General features: G+C 64.6%; 2 protein-coding genes across 23 annotated transcripts in view; one reads left to right on the top strand and one right to left on the bottom strand.

Annotated features, from left to right (window-relative positions):
* Positions 1-9,144, top strand: part of DNAJC5 (DnaJ heat shock protein family (Hsp40) member C5) — a 34,112-nt gene extending 24,968 nt beyond the window's left edge. For 2 of the 3 annotated variants that reach the window (XM_041733326.1, XM_041733327.1), the window contains exons 2-5: positions 3,550-3,667; positions 4,384-4,597; positions 5,155-5,326; positions 5,781-9,144. In XM_041733326.1, coding sequence (XP_041589260.1) covers positions 3,561-3,667; positions 4,384-4,597; positions 5,155-5,326; positions 5,781-5,884 — 597 coding nt within the window. In that variant the 5' untranslated portion in view covers positions 3,550-3,560 and the 3' untranslated portion in view covers positions 5,885-9,144. Of the gene's footprint in view, positions 1-3,549; positions 3,668-4,383; positions 4,598-5,154; positions 5,327-5,408; positions 5,483-5,780 lie in introns of all 3 variants that reach the window. The other variant, XR_005984453.1, reaches the window with a different exon arrangement.
* Positions 9,145-12,092: 2,948 nt separating this feature from the next.
* On the bottom strand, positions 12,093-23,360 carry UCKL1 (uridine-cytidine kinase 1 like 1). 20 transcript variants are annotated; one of them, XM_041733313.1, is made up of 16 exons: positions 23,096-23,360; positions 20,922-21,062; positions 18,399-18,589; positions 18,121-18,227; positions 17,848-18,018; positions 17,693-17,764; positions 16,718-16,907; positions 16,568-16,629; positions 15,882-15,898; positions 13,323-13,421; positions 13,155-13,248; positions 13,011-13,073; positions 12,796-12,918; positions 12,603-12,710; positions 12,387-12,543; positions 12,125-12,305 (listed from the first exon to the last, which is right to left on the bottom strand). In XM_041733313.1, the coding sequence occupies exons 1-16, from the start codon at positions 23,215-23,217 to the stop codon at positions 12,229-12,231; spliced, it is 1,794 nt and encodes a 597-aa protein (XP_041589247.1). In that variant the 5' UTR covers positions 23,218-23,360; the 3' UTR covers positions 12,125-12,228. The 20 variants fall into 20 exon arrangements, with proteins under 20 accessions (XP_041589241.1, XP_041589240.1, XP_041589242.1 ...); XM_041733312.1 differs by lacking the exon at positions 15,882-15,898 and adding an exon at positions 14,759-14,778; XM_041733307.1 differs by having other exon boundaries at positions 12,093-12,305; positions 12,387-12,710.
* Between the last annotated feature and the right edge of the window lie 36 nt (positions 23,361-23,396).

Raw genomic sequence — 23,396 nt, 5'->3', positions numbered from 1 at the left:
AGGGGTTGTACTGTTTTACATTTTCAGCATGTATGAGAGTCCATGTTCCCTTACATCTTTGCTAACACTTGATGTGGTTCATTTTTCGATAGAAGCCATTCTAGTAGGTATGTAGTAGTACCTCCTCTTAGTCCGCACTTCTGAATAACTGATGATGAACATCTTTTCGTGTATTATTTCTGTATACCAGCGTTGCTGCAGCTAACATATGCCCTTTGTATTTCCATACGATTTTGAAGTAATTTTCCCAGTTTCTGCAAAAAGGCCTGCAAGGATTAGAGTTAAGATTGCATAGAACTGTACATCGATTTGGAGAAGATTGATAGTCCTGCGTCTTCTGATTCATGAACATGATAAAGCTCTGATTTTTTAGATCCTTTGTTTCTCTTGGCAATGTGTAGTTTTCAATTAGAGGTCTTGTATGTCTTTTGTTAATCTTTTATTCCTAACTAAGTCTGTGGTTTGGGATGCTGCTGTAAATGAAACTTGTATGTAATGATATTTTCCAATTGTTTAATGATAGTTTCCAATTGTTTTCCAATTGGCATGTTTGGGTGATTTAATGTTTTAAATGTTTATATCCTGTGACCTTGGTAAATTCACTTATTAGTTGTAGGTTTTTGTTTTAATTTGGTTAGTTTTTGTTCCGTTTTTGTTTTTTGTTGATCCCTTAGGATTTTCTATATAAACCACCAAATCCTCTGTGAATAGGGAGTTTTATGTCTTGATTTTTTTTTTTTTTTTTTTGTCCCCTGTCATGGTGTTCAGGGTCCAAGAACAGTGTTGGCTAGAACTGGTGAGAGCAGACATCCTTGTCACATTCTGATTTTAAGGGAAAACCATTCAGTATTTCACTAGTAAGCATATCAGCAATAGATAGGTTTTTCAGACTGAGGAAGTTATCTTCTATTCCCAGTATGTGGAGAATTTTTTATTTAATTTTTTTAAAAGATTTTATTTATTTATTCATGAGAGACACACTCACAGAGAAAGAGAGGCAGAGACATAGGCACAGGGAGGAGCAGGCTCCATGCAGGGAGCCCGACGTGGGACTCGATCCTGATCCTGGGTCTCTAGGATCACGCCCTGGGCTGAAGGTGGCGCTAAACCGCTGAGCCACCCACACTGCCCCTGGAGAATTTTTTAAATCATGAATTAGTGTTGAACTTTGCTACATACTTTGAAGAATCTGTTGAGATGATCATGTGATTTATCTCATTTGTTCTATAATATAGTGGATTATATCGGTTTATTTTGAAATGTTGAATCAGGCTTGCATTCTTGGGATAATTTCTGTTTGATTAGCTTTGATTTGCTAGAATTTTGTTAAGGATTTTTGCGTCTGTGTTTGTGAGGGATTTTTTCGTAATGTCTCTGTGAGGTCATGCTGGCCTCCAAAAACAGAAAAGGTTTTTAAGAAAGTTTGCCTGAGATTTATGGTTGGATAGTTGGTAGAAAAGTCATCAAGGCCTGGAACTTTGTACGAAGGTTTTCTATTACAGATTCAATTGTGCTAATGCATTTAGAACTAACCAGATTCTGGTTCATCCTGTGTTAATTTAGGTAAATTGTATTTTTCAAGGTATTTATCTGTTTCATCTAATTTATTGGCATAAAGTTGTCCGTAATTTTCTATATCATCTTTTTTGTGCCTATAGGGTCTATATTGATGACCTGTCTTTGTTTCCTTCCTCATGTCACTCATTTCTATTCTTTTTTTCTTTGGTCAGCTGTTGATCAATTTTGCTATTGTTTTCAAAGAGCCAGCTTTTGGCTTTGTTAAATTTCTCTATCATTTATCTATTTTTTACTTTGATTTTTTGCTCTTTATTATTTCTTGCTTTCCATTTCCTCTGGGTCTGCCCTGCTGCTTCTAAAGCAATAGAACTTGAATCTTAGATCTTGGTTAATATATTTTATTATTCAACTCAGAGTAATTTTTCTTGGGGCACCTGGGGGGCTCAGTTGATTGCCTTCAGCTTGGGTCATGATCCTGGGGTCATGATCGAGGCCCACATCAGGCTCCCTGCTCAGCAAGGAGTCCGCTTCTCCCTCTGCCTCTGCCCGCCCCCCGCCCCTGCTCGTACGCTTCTGTGTGCTCTCTCAAATAAATAAAATCTAATAAAATCCCAAAAAACAAATTTTATTTAAAAAAAAAATACTTGAGGTTTTCTTAGGTATCTTATTGTTGGGTTCCTAACAATTTTTGCCAAGGTCAGGGAACACACTGTGTATGATTTCAACCCATATAAATATATTAAAACTTGTTTTAGGGGATCCCTGGGTGGCGCAGCGGTTTGGCGCCTGCCTTTGGCCCAGGGCGCGATCCTGGAGACCCGGGATCGAATCCCACGTCAGGCTCCCAGTGCATGGAGCCTGCTTCTCCCTCTGCCTGTGTCTCTGCCTCTCTCTCTCTCTCTCTCTCTCTCTATCATAAATAAATAAAAATTAAAAAAAAAAATAAAAAAACAAAACAAAAAAAAAAAAAAAACAAAAAACTTGTTTTAGAGTCTTAACATGTGGCATGTTTGGGTGATTTTAAAAAAAACTGTTTACATGTTAGGTGTCTCTAAGTATCAGTTAGGTTATGGTGGTTGATAGTGTTTTTCAGATCATCTATTTTTCTTGTTTTGTTGTGGTTTGTCCATTCTGAGAGAGGGGTGTGAAGATTTCTATAGCTGCGGGTTTCCTTTTAATTTTGTCAGTACTTGTATTAAAGTCTTCTGAGACTTTTTTTTTTTGAATATTTTATTTATTTATTCATGAGAGACACAGGCAGAGGGAGAAGCAGGCTCCATGCAGGGAGCCTGACATGGGACTCGATCCAGGGTCTCCAGGATCAGGCTCCGGGCTGAAGGCGGCGCTAAACCGCTGAGCCACCCAGGCTGCCCCATCTGAGACTCTTTTTAAAGTGTGTAGTTGGGTCTTGAGTTTTTATCCATTCTTTTTTTTTTTTTTTTAATTTTTTTTAAATTTTTATTTATTTATGATAGTCACAGAGAGAGAGAGAGAGAGAGAGGCAGAGATACAGGCAGAGGGAGAAGCAGGCTCCATGCACTGGGAGCCTGACGTGGGATTCGATCCCGGGTCTCCAGGATCGCGCCCTGGGCCAAAGGCAGGCGCCAAACCGCTGCGCCACCCAGGGATCCCGAGTTTTTATCCATTCTGACAACCTCTTTATTTCACTTTTTAGTATAGAGATGTCATTTCCCTCTTTCTTTTGGCTTTTCACCTCTACTTCTTTGCGTTTTTTTATTTAGAGGTTGCTCTAGGGAGGACAGTAAGCACACTCAGTTGTTTACAGTGTGTGTAGCAGTAGTCCAGCACCCCACAGCCACGTCGCAGACTCTGCCTCTGCTCCCCATATGGGACCACTCCCCACACCCCTTTGTGTTCTAGTTGGATGTGTTGCGCCTCTGAACCTCACGGCCCCCAGTAGCACGGCTGTGATAGCTTGCTTAAAGCAGTCCTGTGGAATAAAGTCCACCAGCTTTGCACTTGGAATCTTTATCTATAGTTTTTGATGTTTTCTTTGCATTTTTCTTGTAGATTAGCCTACCATGGCAGACCAGAGACAGCGCTCACTCTCTACCTCTGGGGAATCACTATACCATGTTCTGGGGCTGGACAAGAATGCAACCTCAGATGACATTAAAAAGTCCTATCGGTAAGAGCACGCACTGCAGGAGGACCTTGTACCTCGTGTGCTTTGATCTGCATTTACCAAGAACCAGGCCATGGGTTCGCCCGCTGACTCCGTGTGTGACTGGGAATACTTCCATCTACTTTTGTATGGTAGCATGTTCCCTTGTAGCTTAAAATTCTTATATGGGTATTTTCTTGGCAACAAAAAAGTACCAGTTGTGGATAATCCACGCTGTCTGCCCTGGAGCAGCCAGTTCCGGGAGGCAGGTCTGAGTCTGTTCCTCAGAGCAGACTGGGCTTCAGTGTCGAATGATTTCCTCCTTTCAACACCGCGATGACCGTCTCCTCCCCGTAGCCTTCACGTCGAACTTCTGTACAGCTTCCTTGAGTGCACTTGTTGATCTGTACCCTTCGAGTCCTCTCCTGTGTTCTCCCCGTTGTGCAGTTCTACACAGCACAGTAGGACCCTTGCTCATCACTTTATTCGGCTAAATGTGCAGTTAGCCCGCGAGGACGCTAGAGGTCAGCAGTAGGTTCACCAGTAGGTTCACCAGTAGGTTCACCTTGGCGCCGTCCAAGGGGGATGGGCTGCTGGGGCCAGGTCAGGGCCAGGAGGTTTGCCCCAGACGACTGCACAGGTGCCTTCCCATCTGACATTCTCCAGCTCCGTGGTGAGGTTTCCTGCCCTCTCACGGGGGAATGTGGAATTAGGGACAAAGAAATGGTTTTGGTTTGCAGGAAACTTGCCTTGAAATATCACCCCGACAAGAACCCCGATAACCCAGAGGCCGCAGACAAGTTTAAGGAGATCAACAATGCCCACGCCATCCTGACGGACGCCACAAAGAGGAACATCTACGACAAGTACGGCTCGCTGGGGCTCTACGTGGCCGAGCAGTTCGGGGAGGAGAACGTGAACACCTACTTCGTGCTCTCTAGCTGGTGGGCCAAGGTGAGGGGGGCAGGTGGCCTGGTGCCAGCTCGGGTTTCAGGTCTCGCGGGGTCAGGGTGTTTGGGCCAAGGGTCTGTGCCCCTGGGGAGTGGTTTCCGGGCAGGGGACAGCCTTTGCCCCCATCCCGTGTGAGTGCCCGGGTTCCAGCATGGGGCCAGTGGTGCCACTCTGCTCTCTGAGTCACCGTCCGCTCTTCCACGGAGGCGGGGGGGCCTTTTCCCGTCGGGTAGGTGTTCTGTCGCTAGCAGGGAAGACTCGTTTGGAATCTCTCTGGCTTGAGACACTTTGGACGTACCGTGTATTTGTACCCGTTTGGAACATTCGTCCTTGCCCTAACTTTAGCCGAAGGCCGAGTCGCCCGCAGGCGCCAGGCCGGGGAGGCCGCTGTGCGGTGCCGACAGCCCTTTCTTGAAGCGAGTGAGCTCTGTCCCTCCGTCTTCCCGCTCCTGGGTCCACAGGGGCTTTTGTGGCCCGGGCCCTCGCCTCTCCCCGGGGCTGGCGGTGGCGGGTGGGGGTCAGGGAGGCCCCCGCCAGCGCCCCTGTGTCCGCGCACGCAGGTCCTGTTCGGGGTGTGCGGGGTGCTCACCTGCTGCTACTTCTGCTGCTGCCTGTGCTGCTGCTTCAACTGCTGCTGCGGGCGGTGCAAGCCCCGGGCGCCCGCGGGGGAGGACGCCGACTTCTACGTGTCTCCCGAGGACCTGGAGGCGCAGCTGCAGTCGGACGAGCGGGGTGAGTGCCGCCGAGGGCCGCCGCGCGGGGCGGGGAGGGGCAGGGCGGGCCCTGAACCGTGTCGACCTGTCTTGTCAAACAGGAGGGCACTGACACTGTGCGGGAGTGTTTGTGGTGGCGGCTGGGACTGTTGAGGTGTGAACGTGGACACTTGAGGTAAAAGCAGATGCAGAGGGCCGTCCCCACCCGCGCACTGAAGCGGCCGGAGTTCCGCGGGACCGAGTAGGTGGGGAGGGCCCGGGGGCTGGCGGCGACCTGAGGCGACTGAGGCAGGCTGTGTTGGGTGGAGGTCCGCAGCTAGCCTCTCCCCTCCGACCTCTGACCCCAGCGGAGCGGCCAGGCGACGGAGGATGGTCACACGAGGACGGTGTTGTCGGGGCCACGCGTGTGCTGCTGCGGCCGATGGCCAGGCCGCCGCCCTCACACGATGAGCATGCGTGTGCTTGCTTTTCAGAGGCCACAGACACGCCGATTGTCATACAGCCAGCGTCTGCCACAGAGACCACCCAGCTCACGGCCGACTCCCACCCCAGCTACCACACCGACGGGTTCAATTAAGTTCAGGAGCAGCTGTGATAGAGGATAGCGCAGCACCCGGCCACTTCACCCTTAGAATCATGAACTGTAGTCACAGAGATGGGGGGAGCCGCCCTGGCCACGGAGGAGGGGCAGCCGCCGCCCGCCGGGCCCTTCCCACCTCTGTGCCCGCCCACCCGTCGCCCCCAACACGTGAAGTGCGTCGCATGCGGTATTTAAAGCAGTTTAGCTACAGTCTTCTTCTTCTTCTGTTTTCTCCTTTTTTAATAGCATGTACGGGGTTATGTTCCGTGTCTGTCCGTGTCGTGGACGTGCTGCGGCGTGACCGCACTGAGCAGACGGTGGAGCCTCCTCGGGGCTTCCCGCACGCTGCACGGACCGTGGCTGCATGGTGCCTCCCAGCCGGGCGGGCTCAAGCAGGAGGGGGGGCCTCTGCCCCGGGTTGGTGAGGGCCGCGGCCGGGGCTGCTGGCGGGAGCGGGGGGCCTGAGCCCCACCGAGTGCTGCCCGCTGTGTGGCCCCGGGCGTGCCCTTGCCGTGCTGTTGCTTTGTGTGGGTCTATGTGCCCCGGTCGCCGGGTAAGTTTGTTGTAGAAAGTGTGGGGGCCTCCGCTGACCCCGGGACCACATGGTGTACCTGGTGCGGCCTCAGTCTCCGCATCTCACGGTTGTCTGAGCTGCTCCCTCGCCAGCCTGCGGGACGTGGTTGTCACAGTCTCCCACGCCCCCCCCGGGCCACGAGCTGGATCATTGGGGCCACGAGCTGGATCATTGGGGCCACATTCCCGCTACCTCCTCTCCCCTCCTGCCACCCTCCACATTCCTTCAGGCCCGCGTGGCCTTCTGGTCCTTTCTGAACCTCTAAGAACCGCACGCGGCAGCAGTGACCCCGTTTGTTGTTGTTAGAGGGGCTGCGCGCGGGCTGCTGCTGGAGCACGGCTGAGCAGCCCCGGGAGGCACACGCGGGGAACACGGCCGGGTCCCTGCTTCCAGGGCCCGTCCCCCCCACCCCCCCCCCCCCCCCCACCCCCGGTCCTTCCCCTGGGCCTCCGGGCACCGTCGATGGTTCAGGCAGAGCTAGAGACGCCAGGTTCCTGGCGGAGGGACCAGCTGGACCAGAGGCACGGCCTGGTGCCCGTGGCGTGTGAGGCAGCGGCCAGGCCGGGGGACCCCCCACTGTCTTGAGCAGCACCTTCTGTGAACCGTTGTTGGAAGTCGGTCTTTCCTGTCCTTGTCCCTGAGCTGTGGTGGGGCCCCTGCTGCGGAGGACGGGGAAGGGCCGCGTCCGAGCCAGAGTCCAGGCTTGCCCCCAGCAGCCCTGGGTGTGCCGTGGCGCCCGCCTCCCAGCTGGGGTCTCCGCGCGGCAACCTTGTGGCCGCTGCCGATCATCTCCCGGATTCCCAGTAGATGAGGACGGGGAGCGTGGCCCCGGTGCCCGCTGTTCGCCCCCGGAGCTGTGCCGAGGCCTGAGGGCCCGGGGGGCCAGCAGGGCCAGCGGGGGGGTGGGCAGAGCCGCGGGGGGCAGCGGTGGCTGCGGAGGAGCTGGTCCCTGGGCAGCTTTTTGGTCCCCCCCCCCTTTTTTTGGCTTTTGTTCATTAAAATGGTCATGAAGACTTTCAGTGAGAAGGAAAGTACGCGTACGATGTTAAGTTAGACCAGGTCTGCTGAAGTCGGACGTCACGAGAGGATCAGGTCATTGGCTGAGCCCGGAACCGGGGAGGAGGCCCGAGCGCAGGCCGCCTTCTCCGCCCCCGGGTGCAGCGCAAGGGCGCAGCCTCTGCCGTGCGTGTGCAAGTGACTTTGAGCGGTTTTTCTCTGGAATGGCAGGAACCGGGGTCAAGGCGTGGCCCCCAGGGAGCGAGCGTCCCCACGGCGGTGGGGTCTGCGGGGGCCTCGCAGGGTCTCCACGCACCCACCCAGGCGGCTCCCCTGGGGGCTGCCGGCTGTTGAGCCCAGGCTCCCGCAGGACCGGTGAACAGTGAGTGAGTCAGCAGTGGTGACAACAGTCCCCGACGGTCGCGAGGCCTGCCCGGGGCAGGGCCCAGGCTGCAGCGGCACCGGGTGGGTCGGAGGCCGAGCCCCTTCTGCAGTCCGCTGGCCTCTCCTGCGTTTCCTGTCCCCAGTGGTCTGTGTGTGTCCCCGGGAGCAGAGGTGCCGAGTCGGGGGGGACCTTGTTGGCCAGCTGCGCAGTGAGAGCACTTGGGCCCGGGGTGGGGAGCACAGAGACGCCGCAGGGTGGCTGCTGGCACACGCTTCTGTCCCTGCTCAGTGACGCGGTCTTGTCTTCCTTTGGCTTTACTCTCCCTTCGAACTGCTTTAGATATTAGCCCTCGTGTGAGCGCCGGTCCCGGGGGGGGGGTGCGGCCGGGGGAGCAGCCCGCACAGGGAAGGCCCGTCCAGGCCAGGTCGTGGGGGCCGCCTGCAGGGGGGGATGGGGGCCCCGGCACCCGGGGTGGGAGCTCATCCCGTTCCTGCTCAGCACGCTGGTGTCCCGGGGCCGCCCTGTCTGTTCTCGTTATTTTGGTTGTGAATCCTCCTGTGGAAATCGGCAGAAGCCGCGTCCTCCTGTCCTTCCGAGCATGGTTGGCGTGTCTGGGCCGTGGGTGCGGGCCGTGGGTGCCTCTGTGCGTGTACATATGTGGATATGTATATACCACGCCGCGGTGTGGCTGCTGTTGTCCGGCGACAAGTACAATAAAAGTTTGGCTCCGAAACGGCCTCGGGTTTCTTGGTGAGTCGGGTCAAGAACAGGGTCGCGGCGGGAGCGCTCCGCCGGGGCCCAGAGGGGACAGCGGCCCTGTTGTGTGCCCCGGGTGCCCTGGTCAGGGCGGCGGGTGGGTCCCCCTCCCTGGGGAGAGTGCCAGGCCGCCGGGCCCGCCCCGGGCCCACCCATTCTGCTCCCCTGCCCTCCCTGAAACGGCAGGGCCAGTTTTCTGAGCGTCAGATACAACCAGTGACCGAGTGCATCCCGAGGGGGACGCGTCCTGGCCGCGGGGCGCCCTCCGGGAAGGGGCAGCGCCCTGGGAGGTGGTTTCCCCGGAGAACGGGACCGTGTGTCAAGCTACGTGAGGGGCGGTTTACTCTGAAACCTATACACGTTGTCTTCAAATGCTCAGAGCGACTGCATGGCCAGCTGTTGTCCCCGGGTTCCGGGGGGTGGGCCCGTGGCCCCGAGGCCAGGCCGGAGGCTTAGGATGGTTCCGTGCTGATGTCCATCGCGTGTGTCTGAATGTTGACCTTAAGATGAAGGTAACTGTTGTACAATAAATGTTTTCACTGCAAACCAGCCTGTGTCTCCTTCGATGAGCCCTGCAGTCCTCTGGGGGCGTCGCGCTTGGGGACAGGGTCTCCCTCCTGCCTGCCTGGCCCGAGTGCAAACGCCCCTCGGCCGTGTTTCCCCCTTGGTTCTCTAAGTGCAGCGCGCAGAAGGGGTCCCCTGAGCCCGCGGGTGGTGGGGACAGCTCTGCCCCCCCGCAGAGCCTCCATCCACCCGCCGGAGGGGAGTTGAGCCGCAGGGCTCTGCAGCAGGCAGAGGGGAAGGGGGGGGGGCGGGCCTCGGGGCAGCCTCCCCGGGGCGTCCGTGGAGGCCAGAGGCCCCGCGCCTCCACCCTGCCGTTGCGCCTTCCTGGCTCACGTCCAGGCCACTGGTGAGCTGGTGCCGCACCGGCTTCTCCCCGCGGGGCCGTCGTCCCTCACCCTGCGGCTGCCCCGCGCCACTGCCCGGCGCACAGAGGGCCCGGCCAGGCCTCCCTGCACCATGCGGTCCCCACGCAGGGCTCCTGGCCTCGCCTGTGTCCCAGGGCAGGTGTGTCCCTGCATGCTCGTGTCCCGCCCCGTGTCCCCTTCTGCACACGTCAAGCGGGTGGGGGGGGCTGTCAGTGGAGTGGGGCTGACCTGAGCACCCATGGGCGCTAGATCGGAGACCCCCAGCCCCTGGGTGTGACCCCTTGGGTCAGGGGCCGGGGCTTCTGTTCCTCTGCCTTAACTCAGGACAAGGCACCAGTATTTTTAAAAAAGCAGCATAAAAATACTAAATCGTGTAAGCAGCGTGAAACAGACTCGCGTGGGTGTAGGAAATGGGAATCCTGTGACTGCGGGGACCTGCGCCCCCCTCCCTCCCCCTCCGCGGTCCTGCCCGGTGCTGCCCCTGCCTCCCAGGGACCCGGTGTCATCGTCATTTCCTTGCTCTGGAGTTTGCGCAACGTGCTACGCGTCTCCCCGTCCGCCTGTTGCCTTCCATGTGGGTTTGCCGGGGTGACCCCACCCGCCCCGGTGACCCCACCCGCCGCCAGGTCAGCGGCCGCCCTGCGAAGGAGGGTGGGACAGGGCTGCGCCCGCAGCAGGTACAAGCAGCTCAGGGGCCGCCCGGGCACCACCCCCCGCCCCCCGGGGCCCCTCCCCACCGGGCAGACCGGTGCTCACGGGGAAATAGGGCCCCAGCTTTACTGCTGGGCGTCCACGGTGGTGGGGGTGGGGAGCGGGCCGGGCTCTGGCGGGAGGGACCCCGTGCCCAGCACACCGGCTCCCGCGCGGCCTCTGCTCCACTCCGGGGGCGACCTGTACCCCTGCACGCTCGCCCTCACGCGACCAGAGCTGGAGGAGTTGGAGGGTGCAGGGGAGACACGGGGAGGGGGGGAGACAGGGGAGACCCGAGAGGCTGGGGCCCGGCGCCGGCTCGCCCCCCAGCCCCCGCGGCTCTGGGCCTTCAGCAGGAAGCGCGGTGGGGAGCAGAGGACCCCGGGGCTGAGCTGCCCAACGCCCGTGTGGCCCCGCCCCCGGGGGCCCCACGGCCACGCTGCATGGTGCCCCCCGCCCGCCCCCGCCCCCACCCCCGCCCGGACTCACCGCGCAGCTTCCTCTGGCCGAGGCCCTGCCGGGGCAGACCCGAGCTGGGTCTGCTAGGGGCTGGGGGGGGCGGCCCCAGCCTCCCCTCCGGCGGGGCCAGGGCAGGGCCAGGGCACCGAGGGGCCGCCGCAGGGAAGGGGCGGCACCTCTCGGGCTGACGAACCTGAGACTGACCGCGGGGACACACTCTCAGGTTGGACAGTCCTGGAGGCGCCGCCCAGGAGCCTCCCGGGGCAGGGTCGGGGCCCCTCTGGACGAGCGCCGGGGCTGCAGCTCCCTCGGCCCAGTGCCCCACACTGTCCCTCGCACTGTCCCTGGCGCCGGCCCTGGATGGCAGTGTGGTCCCCCCGAGCACTGGGCGCTGGGTCTTCCCTCGGGGAGGGGGCTGCAGGGTCGCCCAGGGCCCGGCCCTGCCGGGACAGTGACTCGCACAAGGCCCACCCTACCATGGCCCAGTGTCCCCAGGCGGCCTTGGGTGACCACAGCCTGAGGGGCGGCTCCTGTGCCCCAGGTCCTCTCTGCCCTTCAAGAACGGGGTGGAAGTTGCCCCCCCAGCCCACGCGTATGTCTGGACATGGGCCGAGTGCCGCAGCACAGGACACTGTGGAGCGTGTGCGGGGACCTGGGGGCCCAGCTGGACGTGGGGAGGCCACTGAGGAACGACCTACCACTACCCCGCCCCCGGAGCTAGGGAGCCCTGGCTGGGCTGCCAGGAGGGCGCCAGCAGCCTCCCCAACAGGGCCAGGCGGGAGCCCCAGCCAGTGGAGCCCGGGACACGGGGCCACTCACCTGCGTGGCCGGGAGCCCCTCCTGCTGACCTCTGGGCCCCCTCTCCATTCTCGTCCTGGTGCCATCCTGGTGCCTGACAGCCTCCTGCTCTATCTAACCGCCTCTGACCTGCCCCCCAGTGACTTCCTGTCCCCGCCTCCACAACCAGCTTTTCCATGACATGGCCTTTTGGGGTTGGGGGGGGGGGACCAAGGAGACCCGCATGGCAGGAAAGAGGCCAGAGACAGGCCTGACGTCAGAGGGGAGGGAGCCGGGGCCGACAACCCAGCCCTGCGCCCAAGCACGCCCGTGGCACCGCACCCAGGCCGGCCTGCCACCCCACTTCGGCCAGCCCGAAGCCACGAAGGCAGGGCTGGCGGCGCTGCCTGGCCCTCAGCACGGCTGTCCCCGATGCTGCCCCGATGCTGTGGCATCTCCCCTGCACGTGGCGGCTCCCCCCACGGCCGCCCACACAGACTTCCGCCCTTCCCGGGCAGCGCACACACGTGGTGCAACCAGGCCCGGGCTGGAGCCGCCCCAGGGCCCCAGCTCTGCAGCCCCAGTCTGACCCCGAGGCCCTGCAGCCCGCATAAGGCCGGGAAGCCGCGGGGCAGCACAGCGCGCCTGCCCCAGCTAACCACGCTCGCTCGTTTTCCTGAACTTTACTTTATCAGCCGCAGAGCAGGTTACAGCGTGAACACCCTTTTCAGCTAAAGCGAGGACGTCGTGCGGGCGAGGCCGAGGCTCGCGGGAGCTAGCTGGGGGCCGCCTCCTCCTCGTCGCTGCCGTCGGGCGCCGCGTCCGTCCCAAAGTAGCGGTCCCCGAAGTTACCTGGGAGACAAGCAGGCCCGTGCGGAGGCGGCTCGGCCTGAGGCCCCGCCCGCCCACCGCCGAGGAGCGCCGCGGCCGCACCGATGCCGGGGATGATGCGGAACAGGTCGTTGACGCGCTTGTCCACGGCCGTGGTGATGATCCGCACCCGCGGGAACGCGTAGGCCACCGAGTGGACGCCCATCTCCGCCATGAGCAGCGACAGCAGGAAGATCTTGTCCTCGGGCACGTCGTGGTCCTGCGGGGGGGCCGGTCAGCTCCGCCCGCCGCCCGCCCCGCCCCCCGCGGCCCACTCACCAGCAGCACGCGCACCGCCATCATGGCCGCAGCGCCCGTGGACACGGTGCAGTCCATCAGGATCACGTGGTCGTCGCTGATGTCCTTGGGCAGCCGCAGGTAGTGGAGCTGCACGCGGCCAGGGTCACAGGCAGCCCCGAGCTGCCCGCCGGCCGCGCCCCGCCCCGGCCCCCGCCCCCCAGGCCTCGCCCACCTCGGGCTCCCCGGTGTGCTGGTTGGTCTGGATGAGGATCGTGCCGATGCGCACGTCTTTGCACACGGCCCGCAGCGCCGGCTCCATGGTCTCACCCGCACGCAGGATGGACACGCCCGTGATCTGCGGGGCAGCGGCGCGGGGAGTTGAGCGGCGCGGCGGGCTGGCCCGGCCCCCACCGCCCCGCTGCCCGCCCGCCCGCGCCCCTCCGCTACCTGCTTGCCCGCATAGCACTTGCCCGCGTAGTCCTGCCCCTGCGGGGTCTGCACGACGCAGTCCTGCGCACGGGGGGCGGGGGGGGGCGCTCGTGAGCCGGGAGCCGCCCCCGCCCGCCCGGCGCCCCCGCCCCCGCCCCGCACCTGGAAGGGCAGGAAGGAGAGCGCGTGCTCGATGAGCAGCCGCATCAGCCTCTTGGAGTAGAAGATGAACTCGTCGCGGCTGGTCTCCTTGTCCCTGCGGACGGCGGGGTTAAGCCGGGTGCGGGCCGCCGGGGCCGCCGGGCCGCCTCGCCCCTCGCCAGCCCTCACCTGATGATGGTGTGCATGCCCCGCACCTGCGGCGTGCTCTTGAGGACACTCAGCGTCCGGGGCAGGGGGTGGCACTGGTGCGCCGAGGCCAGCGCGGCCCTGGGGACACAAGCCGATGGGGACTCAAGGAGGGGGTCTTCCCCCAGAGCCCCGTCCGCCCCCTCCGGACACTGACAGTGTAGGGGGCGCAGGTGACGGGGCCAGGGACGTGTGCAGGGCGAGGGCCGCCGCCTCCCCGTGGCGGATCTGCGGGGCCCAACCCCCGAGTCGCCCGCCAGGCGGGGGCGAGCAGAGCAGCTGACCCTCCGGTGGGGAAGCGCGGGGCTGCGGTGCGAGCCCCCTCCCAGCCCCGACCCCCTCCTGCGCGGGCTCGGGGACGGCAGACGGGGGCCGCGCGCGGGCGGGCGGGGGAATCGGCCCCGCGGTGGGCAGCGGGTCCTAGGCCCCAGGTCGTGTCTCTGGGCCACAGCCGGGCCTCAGAGCCAAGCCTCGCCCAGCCCCTCCCTCCGGATGATGCACACCCCTCGGGGGCCGCGGGCGAGTCTGCAGGCCCGCCCCGCCGCACCAGGCCCAGGGTGGGGGCGGGGCGGAGCCCGGGAGGGGCGGGGCCAGGAGAGCAGAGGGGCGGGGCGGAGCCGGGGAGGGGCGGGGCCAGGAGAGTAGAGAGGAGTCAGAAGAGGGGCGGGGCCAGGAGAGCAGAGGGGCGGGCCCGGGAGGGGCGGGGCCAGGAGAGTAGAGAGGAGTCAGAAGAGGGGCGGGGCCAAGAGAGCAGGGGGCGGGGGCGGAGCCGGGGAGGGGCGGGGCCAGGAGAGCAGAGGGGCGGGGCCAGGAGATTATAGAGGAGTCAGAAGAGGGGCGGGGCCAGGAGAGCAGAGGGGCGGGGCCGAGACGGGAGAGGAGGAGCCAGGAGAGGTGAGGGGAAGGGCGGGACGGAGCCGGGGAGGGGCGGGGCCAGGAGAGTAGAGAGGAGTCAGGAGAGCGGGGGGGCGGGGCCGAGGCGGGGGAGGAGGAGCCAGGAGAGGTGAGGGGAAGAGCGGGGCCGAGCAGGGGAGGGGCGGAGCCAGGAGAGCAGAGGGGCGGGGCCGAGCCGGGGAGGGGCCAGGAGAGTAGAGAGGAGTCAGGAGAGCAGAGGGGCGGGGCCGAGAGGAGGAGCCAGGAGGGCAGAGGGGAGGAGCGGAGCTGGGGAGGGCGGGACCAAGCCGAGCCGGGAGAGGGAAAGCGCAGGAGCGAGCCGGGGGCGGGGTGGGGCCGAGGCCACAGAGGGCGGAGCCGAGCCGGGGCGGGGCAGCGCAGGAGCGAGCCGGGGCGGGGCCGAGCCGGGAGAGGGGAGGGTAGGTGCGAGCGGGGGGGGGGGGGGGGGCGGGGGGGGCGGGGCGTGGGGAGCAGCGGGCGCAGCCACAGCACAGCACCGCGAGCAGCGCGCACTCTGTCCTCACATATCCCAGCGCAGCTTCCTCTACTCGCCGGGTGAAGAGTGTGTTCAGGGAGGGAACAGGGCAGGAAACCCAGGGGTTTACAAAGAGGAGGAAAAGAAGAGAAAAAGACCATTTAGCAAGGGAGCGGTCCCGGGGCCAGCAGCCGGCCTGAGGGTTAGAAGAGGCAGGTGGCAGGGCGACAGGGAGACCGAGGCTCTGCTCCGCCGCCGGGGCTCGGGAGGGAGGCCAGCAGCCCCCGGCCACGCCGCCTGCGCCCCGCGCGCCCGCCAGTCACCCCCTCGGCCAGAGAAGGGAAGCAGCCCGCTGCGTTTAGGCGTTTTTCCAAGTTTGCGACCCTGGAAACTATTCTGGCCACGAAGGCTTCCAGAGGCCCTGACAGGGTGAGACCTGCAGGTGCCCCGGTCTGGAGGGGAGCCAGCGGGGACTCATGCGAGGGCAGCAAGTGGCCCTGGAGGCACTCCCAGTGCAGCAGCTTCAAGGTCCCAAGCATGACCCGGAGGGTCTCTCCCGTGCTTCCCGAGTCCAGAAAGCCCGGGCTAAAGGCAGGTCATTCGTGCTGGACACTGTGGGACGGGGGCTTCGTCCGTTCTCATGGGCCCCCGGTGCACTCGGAGCTCCTCCTGGTCCTCTGTGCCCTGGGTGCAGGGCCAGAGTGGGCAGGGGGCAGGGGGCTGGGGCCTCACCACCATCTGGGGGAGTCCAGACTGGACCCTCAGATCAGGCAAAGGACCCTCTGGCTGCTGAGGGACATGCCTGTGACCACTGACCTGGGTGGGGCCAGCAGTGCTGCTTCTGTGCCCTCTGGCGTCAGACCCCATGCAACCAGACCCTGTTGGGGAGAGGCCTCCAGAGAGGTCTCACCAGTGTGGTCGGGGCACTGTGTGGTCCTGGGCAAGTCCCTTAACCTCTCTGTGCCTTAGTTTCCTCATCTGGCAGCAAAGACAGACAAAAGCAGGGTGGGGGCCACCACACCATCCTTTCTGTGCCTGGGGCAGGGCTGCCACAGGGGATGGGCATGACAGGAGAGGACCCTCCCACCTGCCCAGGTGACAACCCAAATTCCGAGCTGCCAGCAGATGTTGGAAATGCCTCCGTCCGTGCAGACAGGTGTGGGAAGTCTTACCTGACACTGAGCTCACGCTGCGGCAGCGACACGGGGAGGCACAAGGGAATGGGGACGGCACGTCAGTGGCGGTAGCACCGCTCACCTCGCAGTCACCGGACAGCAGAGCCGGTGGCCACTGTGCACCTTGGCCGGCCAGGCCACCCCACCCGGGAACGGACCGGCCACAGTCCCAAGGGTTAGTCCCAGGTGGCCGCTGACCACAGGAGGGAGCCCGTAACCTGGGCACTGTCTGGTCTGGGCAGTAAGAGCCGGGGCTCCTGGGGCTCCGCTCCTCAGACCTCAGGCCTCCAGCACCCCACCTGGACGCCTGCCCAGAGTGGAGGTGCCCTTGGCCAGCCCAGGGCACGTAACTTCAGCTTGAGGCATCCCTCTGGGAGTGCTCAGGATGTGGGGCTCAGCACTACAACCCAATGGCCCCCCGAAGGCTTAGGAGGGACAGGAGTGCAGCCTTCCACTCAAGGCTCAGCTCAGCCCGGGAGGCTCCTCTGCACCCCTGCTTCCTCAGGGAACCCAGCTGCCTCTGCCAGCACCAAGGGCCGGGTGCTGACCGAGCAGGGACATGGCAGGGGACAGCAGACACACAGGGGCTGCAGAGCAGGTGTCTGTGGGTGGTGATGGCAGGGGAGCAGGGAGTGGGGCCTGCTGGGCTACGGGGACCTGGGAACCTGGCCCAGTGGGCTCACCTCCTCCAGCTGGCTGTGCATGTGCTGCACGATCAAGTCGATGGCCACCGTGTTCCCGCTCCCTGGGATGGGACAGGTTAGGAGGGTGACATGGGTGACCAAGGCTCCATCTGCCCATGTTCCCGAGGGCAGGCAGCTCTGCAGGCTCACCCCAAGGCACCACGATGTCCGCCACGCGCATGGTGGGCTGGATGTACTGGTCGAAGGCAGGTTTGACAAACTTGTTATACTGTTTGATGACACCCTCGATGTCTCGGCCTCGCTCACTAATGTCCCGGCGCAGCCGCCGCACAAGGCGGATATCAGAGTCTGTGTCCACGAAGATCTTCATGTCCAGGAGCTAGATGGGGAGAGCAAGGTGCTGAGTGGGGTGCGGCACCAGCAGGGCCAGTGTGGACGACACGGGGACCAGCTCCTGCAAAGACCTCTGGCTTGGGCGCTGGCCTGGGAACAGACCAGGTCTTGGGGCACCTCGCAGGTCCAGCTGGCAGTGTGCACGGGGGTGGGGAAGCGTGTGGGGCCATGTACATGCTGGGGGGCTGCTGTCCAGCGGGGGACAGTGGCTGCAGAGGCAGGATGCACCTGGTGCCGTGACTGTGGGTCATCTGCCATCTGTGTGCCCTCACACACGCTCCCAGGGACTGGGGACTCGTTCTCCCCTCACCACAGTTCTTGGGCTTGGTGAGTTCAGGTCTGGTCCTGAAGGTGCTCCTGGGGGGCTGCGCACTGCTGCATGGCTGCCAACAGGGTCCCCTGAGCCCGAGCCCAAACTCACTGGCCTCAGAACTACAGGGACCGGAGCACGGCTGGCTGTGCGCACAGGCCTTCCTCATGGACCTTGGTGGGGGCAGGAGGGGGCCGCGCCCAGCAGGCCTGGCGGGAAGGATGGAGCTGTGCACGCCCCTCCCCCCAGGGCGTTTCCGTTCTCATTCCACCGAGCGTCCTTGACCCACTCTGGAGGGCAGCCCTGTGTCCCCCAGTACCCGGCACCTGCACCACAGGGATGGGACAGGTGACCACGCGCCACAAGGGCAGAGCAAGTGGCTGGGCCTGGGTTAGAATGACAGGCGGAGCAAGGAGCTGAGTAGGGATGGGCGTCCCCACGGCCGCAAGCCCTGCCCTCACCTCCAGCAACGTCTTGTCAGCAAAGGCCATGATGCCCTCGAAGATGATGACGTTTGCACCGTAGAGGGTTTTCTGCAAGGGAACCGTGCAGCGTGTTGCCCGCCAGCCTGCCGCGCTCCGAGGGCGGCAGGCGCAGCCCGAGCCCACGGGCCTACCCAGTCCTTCTTCCGGCTGTGCGTGGTGAAGTCGTAGACCGGCACCTTCACGCTCTTGCCCTGTTTCAGCTTCTTGAGGGTGGACACGATGAGGTCAAAGTCAAAGGCGTCTGGGTGGTCAAAGTTGAAGTTGTTGTGGGCGGCCTGCTCCTGCTGCTGCGTGGTGAGCACCTGTGGGGGGAGCAGCGGGGGCTCTGTGGCCTCCAGGCCGGGGGCGGGGGGGGGGGGGGGGGCGGGGCAGGATGTCCCGCCCGCGCAGGCCGTGCTCCCCACCTTGTAGAAGGAGTCCATGGACAGCAGGACCACCCAGGGCACGTCCAGGGCCTCGATGATCATCCGGGCCACGGTGGTCTTCCCCGAGGCGCTGCCACCGCCCAGGCCTGCGGCAAGGGGCAGAGAGAGCCGCAGCGGGCGGTGCGGCCGCTGGGATGCCAGCCGCCACCCCACGCTCCCCGGGGCGGGCAAGGCAGTCCCGTCAATGGCAACGCCAGTCGGGTGTTCGGTGGTGGGGCCCGCCCGGCCCTGGCCTCCCGCCCATGAGCCTCGCTCACCAATGGCAAAGGCCTCCTTGGACTGCGTGCCGTGCTCGTTGTACCAGGGCGGCCGGCCGGCCGTGTAGATGGTGCGCTTGCTGGTGCGCAGCAGGGGGGGCTCAGACTTGCACTGGCTGGTGGTGCGCTTCCGGGGCGAGCGCCTGGCACCCACGGGTGGGAGGAGCCTGTCCAAGGATTCCGCGTTGCTGCTGCAGAGGAAGAGGACGCGCTCGCCTCCGCCCAGGTCCGCCGGCTGCCCCCCCACCCCGTGTCAGGCCTGGCGTGGCCGCGGGAAACCTCCCACCCCGTGGGCCGGGGAGCACACGAAAGCTCCTGCAGCCCCCTCACGGGGGGCGGGCCTGGGACTGTCACTGCCCGCAGCAGTGCGGGGGGAGCGGACGCTGGGGAAAGGAGGAGTGCCGTCCGGGCTGCTGCTGGCCCCTCGGGTGGGGGGGCACCCCACGGGCCGTCGGGACCCGTCAGGGACTGCGCTCCGCCCCACGACACTCTCTGGAGAGCCCTGTTGTCTTGTCAGGGCCGACCCCTGCCACCCCGTGGGCTCCGGGACAGAGAGGCTGCCGGCAGGGCGGCTGAGAGGGCGGAGCACGGGGCGCAGTCCTGGGCTGGCAGGCCCGCAGGGGAGCCCTCGCTTCGGCCCCCCAGCACCCTGCAGGCCGAGAAGGCGCCAGTCCCAGGGGCCGGGGGCTGGAAAACCCAATCTGGGGAAGGGTTAGGACAGCAGCTGTGCCGCTCGCTGACTTCTCCGTCAGCTCCTGAGCGGCACCGTGTGACCGCTGGATCAGGCCCCAAATCCCAGCAGTGACGGCTCTGGGGGGACTCGATGTGGCCGAGGGGCCACCTGGGGGCGGTGTTTGCTTGAGGCCTGCTCAGCGTCTGTGCTGACAACCTGGTCACCAAAGCCTGCTGTCAGGGTGGCCGCAGGGCCAGGACCCGCTCAGCGAAGAGAGACGTGGGGCCGGCCAAAGGACCCCGGGCCTGCTCTGGGGCCTCAGGGCAGGAGGTGGCCCCGGCGGGCGGGAACAAAGTGTAGCGGGTCACGGGGATGCACTGGGCAAGTGGGTCCCTGCAAGAAGCTTCCTGCAACACGGCCTGGCCAGCACGCGGGCCCCGGGCCCCGTGACCACTGCTCCGGGGCTCGAATGGGAGCCTGAGGACACAGGAGAGTGTCCTCGAGGCCGGGGAGTCGGGAAAGCCGACAGCCACGGCGTGAGCCCACTCGTGCAACCAGCCGACGCACACTGCTCAGCGCACATGCGGCCTATGCGCGTGGGAGGCACAGACGGGCCAGGATCACCCTGGGGCCCGGGGTCGGACCTTCCGCCCCGCTGCATCTCAGCAGCTCGGACCAAGCTGCGGCCCATCTCCGGCCTGCCACCGCCACGGCCACCGGCAGCGCCAGGACACGGGGTGCCCGGTGAGGGCCCCGAAGCGCCTTCCTGCCTGTGGAACAGCCTGGGCATCTGCACCTGGGGCGCGCCGGCCCTCCCAGCTGTACGCCCAGAGCCAGGAGGACACTTGCTCATTCGTGCGTCTGGGGGTACAAGGCAGTGGGGGGAACCAGCTAAAGCCAGAGGTGCGACAGGTCGCAGCGGCAGTGGTGCGCTCGAGAGCCCCGAGGACAACGCAGACTCAGCCCAAGGGATGGACGGGCGGGGCCGGGGAGCTTGGAGGGAGTGTGGACCAAGAGGTGGCGGCCAGGACATGCGCCTCACACCGGGGGCAGCGCCCACCCCCACCAGCCCCAGGGCTCCCAGGCGCTGTCTCCCCGCAGGTGGCAAATGGCCCAGGAGGGGATGGCAGAGCCGCCTGGCAGCTTCTCGGTGGCCCTGGAGGGGACGAGGGGCAGCCCAGCCCGTCCCCGTGCCTCCTGGGAGACAACCCTAGCGGACAACCCACTGCAAAGGAGGAGGGCCCACCACCTGGCCGACCTCCTGACCTCCTCCCGCGTGCACAGCCGGACGAGGAGCGGGGCGGGGGCGCAGGCCTGGGCCCCGATGGCGCCCATCCCCCTGCTTCTCACCGCAGGGCAGGGGCCTGGCCTCTCCAGCAGGAAACTCTATTCCCTACCTGCAAACACCCCTTGTCCTACCGAGGTAGTGACGGCCACCACCGCCGGCGACCTCTGAGGCCCAAGCTGCGAAGGCCTGGGGCAGACACCGTCCCGGGGAAGAGTGCCCATGCGCCAGGAAAAGCGGAAAGTAGGCCAGAGAGAGCTTTGCCAGGAACCCGCCCCACGTGGGGCGTGCGATGGGTCTGACCGGCCCCGGGCGGGTGTGCAGCCAAGCCCGGCTCCGCCGCCTTCTCCAAAGCCCCATCTCTCTCTGGGAACCAGGGACGAAGCCTCACTGTGACCTCAGCGCAAGCCTCACCCCATTTTCTCAGCGACACGACCCTGGAAATGGGAAGGTCACCCCAAAGATCTCCTTTCCCGGTCTACACGTGGACGGGGTGCTTCTCGCTACAGGGACGAAAGGTAATTTCAAGCCAACAGGTTCCGAGCCACCAAGGACAGAGACTCACCTGAAACAGAGAGCCCCACGCAAAACGAGTCCCTGCTCGCGGCCAGCCCTGCCTGGCCCCTCGAGGGCACCTACCCAGCCTGCTTGTCTCCTGACGTCTGCGAGCGGCCACGACACAGCAAAGGCAGTCACCTCACCACAGCTGCGGGAGACACAGGCCTGCCACTCACCTGCCTTCCGCTCCAAGGGCCCAGCACCCCGAGATCCTGATGCCAGGGTAAGCTGGGGGGCTGCTCATGGCTGGGGCAGGGGACAGCGGATGGCAGGGCGAGCCCCGGAGTCTGCAGGAACATCCCCTGTGCCACTCAGACCCACAGCGGCCCCCCAGGACGGCTCAGGAGCCGCCCCCCAGGGCTGGGAGACCGCAGGGCAGGTGCGGAGCCGGTGCGGTCCGAGGAAGAACAGTGCTCGCTGGCGGCCTCCGGCCGAGGCCCCAGGCATTAAGAGGATCACCCGGCGGGGCTGCGTGCGCTCCCGATATTAATAGCACTGACCCTGCCCAGAAGAACGCTGCCGAGCGGCCCTGGCCGGCCCTGGCTGTCAACTGCCCCTCCTGGGCACTGGCTGCTGTCCCGCTGGCCCAGGCCTGGAAGGACCGCGGTGCACCCCTCCTAGAACTCCAGACCCCAGGCCTGCTTGGCACTGCAGAGCCGACCCCCTCCTACCCACTCGTGGCACAACAGGGAAATCAGAGTGTCTTGGGGCCCAGCGTCGCTGAGCCTCGCGGCTGAGCCCTGCGTCACACCCCTGGCCCCAAGGTGCCTTCCAGAGGCGCAAACAGCAAACAAGCCTGACACTCGAGCCGCACGCCCCGCCCCCACGGGGTAGGCTCCGCGCCCCAGCCAGGGCACGGGCCACTGTCCAGCAGCAGGAGGGAGGCGGGGCTCGGCCGGGGAATCTAGGCTGCAGCGTGCAAAGGGGTCTGCGTCCCCCTCTCTGGGCTCCTTTCCAGCTTTCCCCGACTTGGCTTCTAACCACACGGAGGCTCAGGGAAGGAGGCCCACACACCTGAGCGCGGGCACTCCTGGGAGCTGCCTCGGGAGCAGCCTCTCCTGGCCGCCCAGGTCACAAGGGCATGTGCCCCCCAGTGCAGAGGTGCCTGGAGGGAGGGCCGAACCATCCATCCCGGCTCACGAGAGCTCTTCCCTGCTGACCCCTGGCCTGGACCCCATGGTTCAGGGCTGGTCCACGCTTCAGAGGCTGGCGTGGCCCTGGGCAGGCCTGCAGGGTCGGGCCTGCAGCACCAGGGCCTCCACTCGTGCCCGACACCCTGCCCGGTTTAGGGAAGTTTGGTGGGTGGGTCAATGGGAGGCTAGACGAGGCAGGCGGAGGAGTTGACGGCCGGGCCCAGGCCCCGGGGATCCCCGACTGGCTCGGGGACGGAGGCACAGCAGCTCTCTCAGCCCACGAAGCACTGGCGGGCTGGGAGGCTGCAGCCCCGAAGGGACTGCCACAGGCTCGGGAGGCTCGCAGGGCCCCTACCCAGCCTCCCGGTGCCTGCTGCTCGGCCCGGCCCCCTCCCTGTTCCCAAAGCTGCAGAGCCCGCCCGCCTGGGCTGCACGGGGAGGCTGCCCCGGGGCACCGTCAGCGCCCCTGCCCCTTCAAGGAGCCCCAGGCCCCCGTGCTCACGGGCTGGCCCTCGAGGAGCACCCGGGAGGCGGCGGAAGGGGCGCAAACCGCTGGGCCGGGCCGCCCGGAGGGGAAGCAGCGGGCAGCGCGGCCGGGGGTGGGGGGGGGCCTGGAGGCTCTGCGCCGGGGCGCACGGAGGCAGCGCTCGGGTCCCCGCCCGGGGGGAGCCCTCCGGCCTCGCTGAGGCGGCCCGGGCGTGACCTGGGCGTGACCTGGCGTGACCTGCGGCTCCCGGGGCGCTCGGTGCTGCGCGGGGAAGGGGCGACCCCGCGCCCCGGCGACCCCGCGCCCCCGCCCCCGGCATTCCCGCCCCGAGGAGCCAGACCCGAGGGCGCGGGGAGGGGGGCCCGGTTCCCGCCCCGGTTCCCGCCCCGGCCCCAGCCCCGGCGCCCGCTGGGCCTCCCGGAGCCTCGGGGGGCGGCGCGACGGGGGCCGAGCCCGGGGTCCCGCAGCCGAGCGGGGGGCAGAGCGACTCGGCTCCCGGAACCCGCCCCCCCGGGGACGGAGGGCGCGTGCGCAGCCCCAGCCCGTGCTCGCCGCGCCTACCCGTCCTCGCGCGCGGGCTCGCTCCTGTCCGCCGGCCGGTCGGGCCCGTCTCCGGCGGCGGGCGGCGGCGGCGGCGGCGGCGGCGAGCGGGGCGCGTCCGCGGAGGCTGGGGGCGCCGCCATGGAGCTCGGAGGCCTGGGCGCGGGGCGCGGGGCGCGGCGCTGCGGGCGGCCGCACGGGGCCCCGGGAGCCGTAGTTCCGGGCTCGGCTCCGCGCACGGCCGGCGCGAGCCCGCGAACTACAAGTCCCAGGAGGCCGTGCGGCCGCGCATGCCGGGACTCGTAGTCCGGCCCCCCCACCC

Source organism: Vulpes lagopus, chromosome 18 (genome assembly GCF_018345385.1).
Source record: "Vulpes lagopus strain Blue_001 chromosome 18, ASM1834538v1, whole genome shotgun sequence".
In the NCBI taxonomy this organism is placed as follows: domain Eukaryota; kingdom Metazoa; phylum Chordata; class Mammalia; order Carnivora; family Canidae; genus Vulpes; species Vulpes lagopus.
The sequence above is the reverse complement of the archived record's forward strand: the minus strand, read 5'-3'. Positions and strand labels throughout refer to the sequence as shown.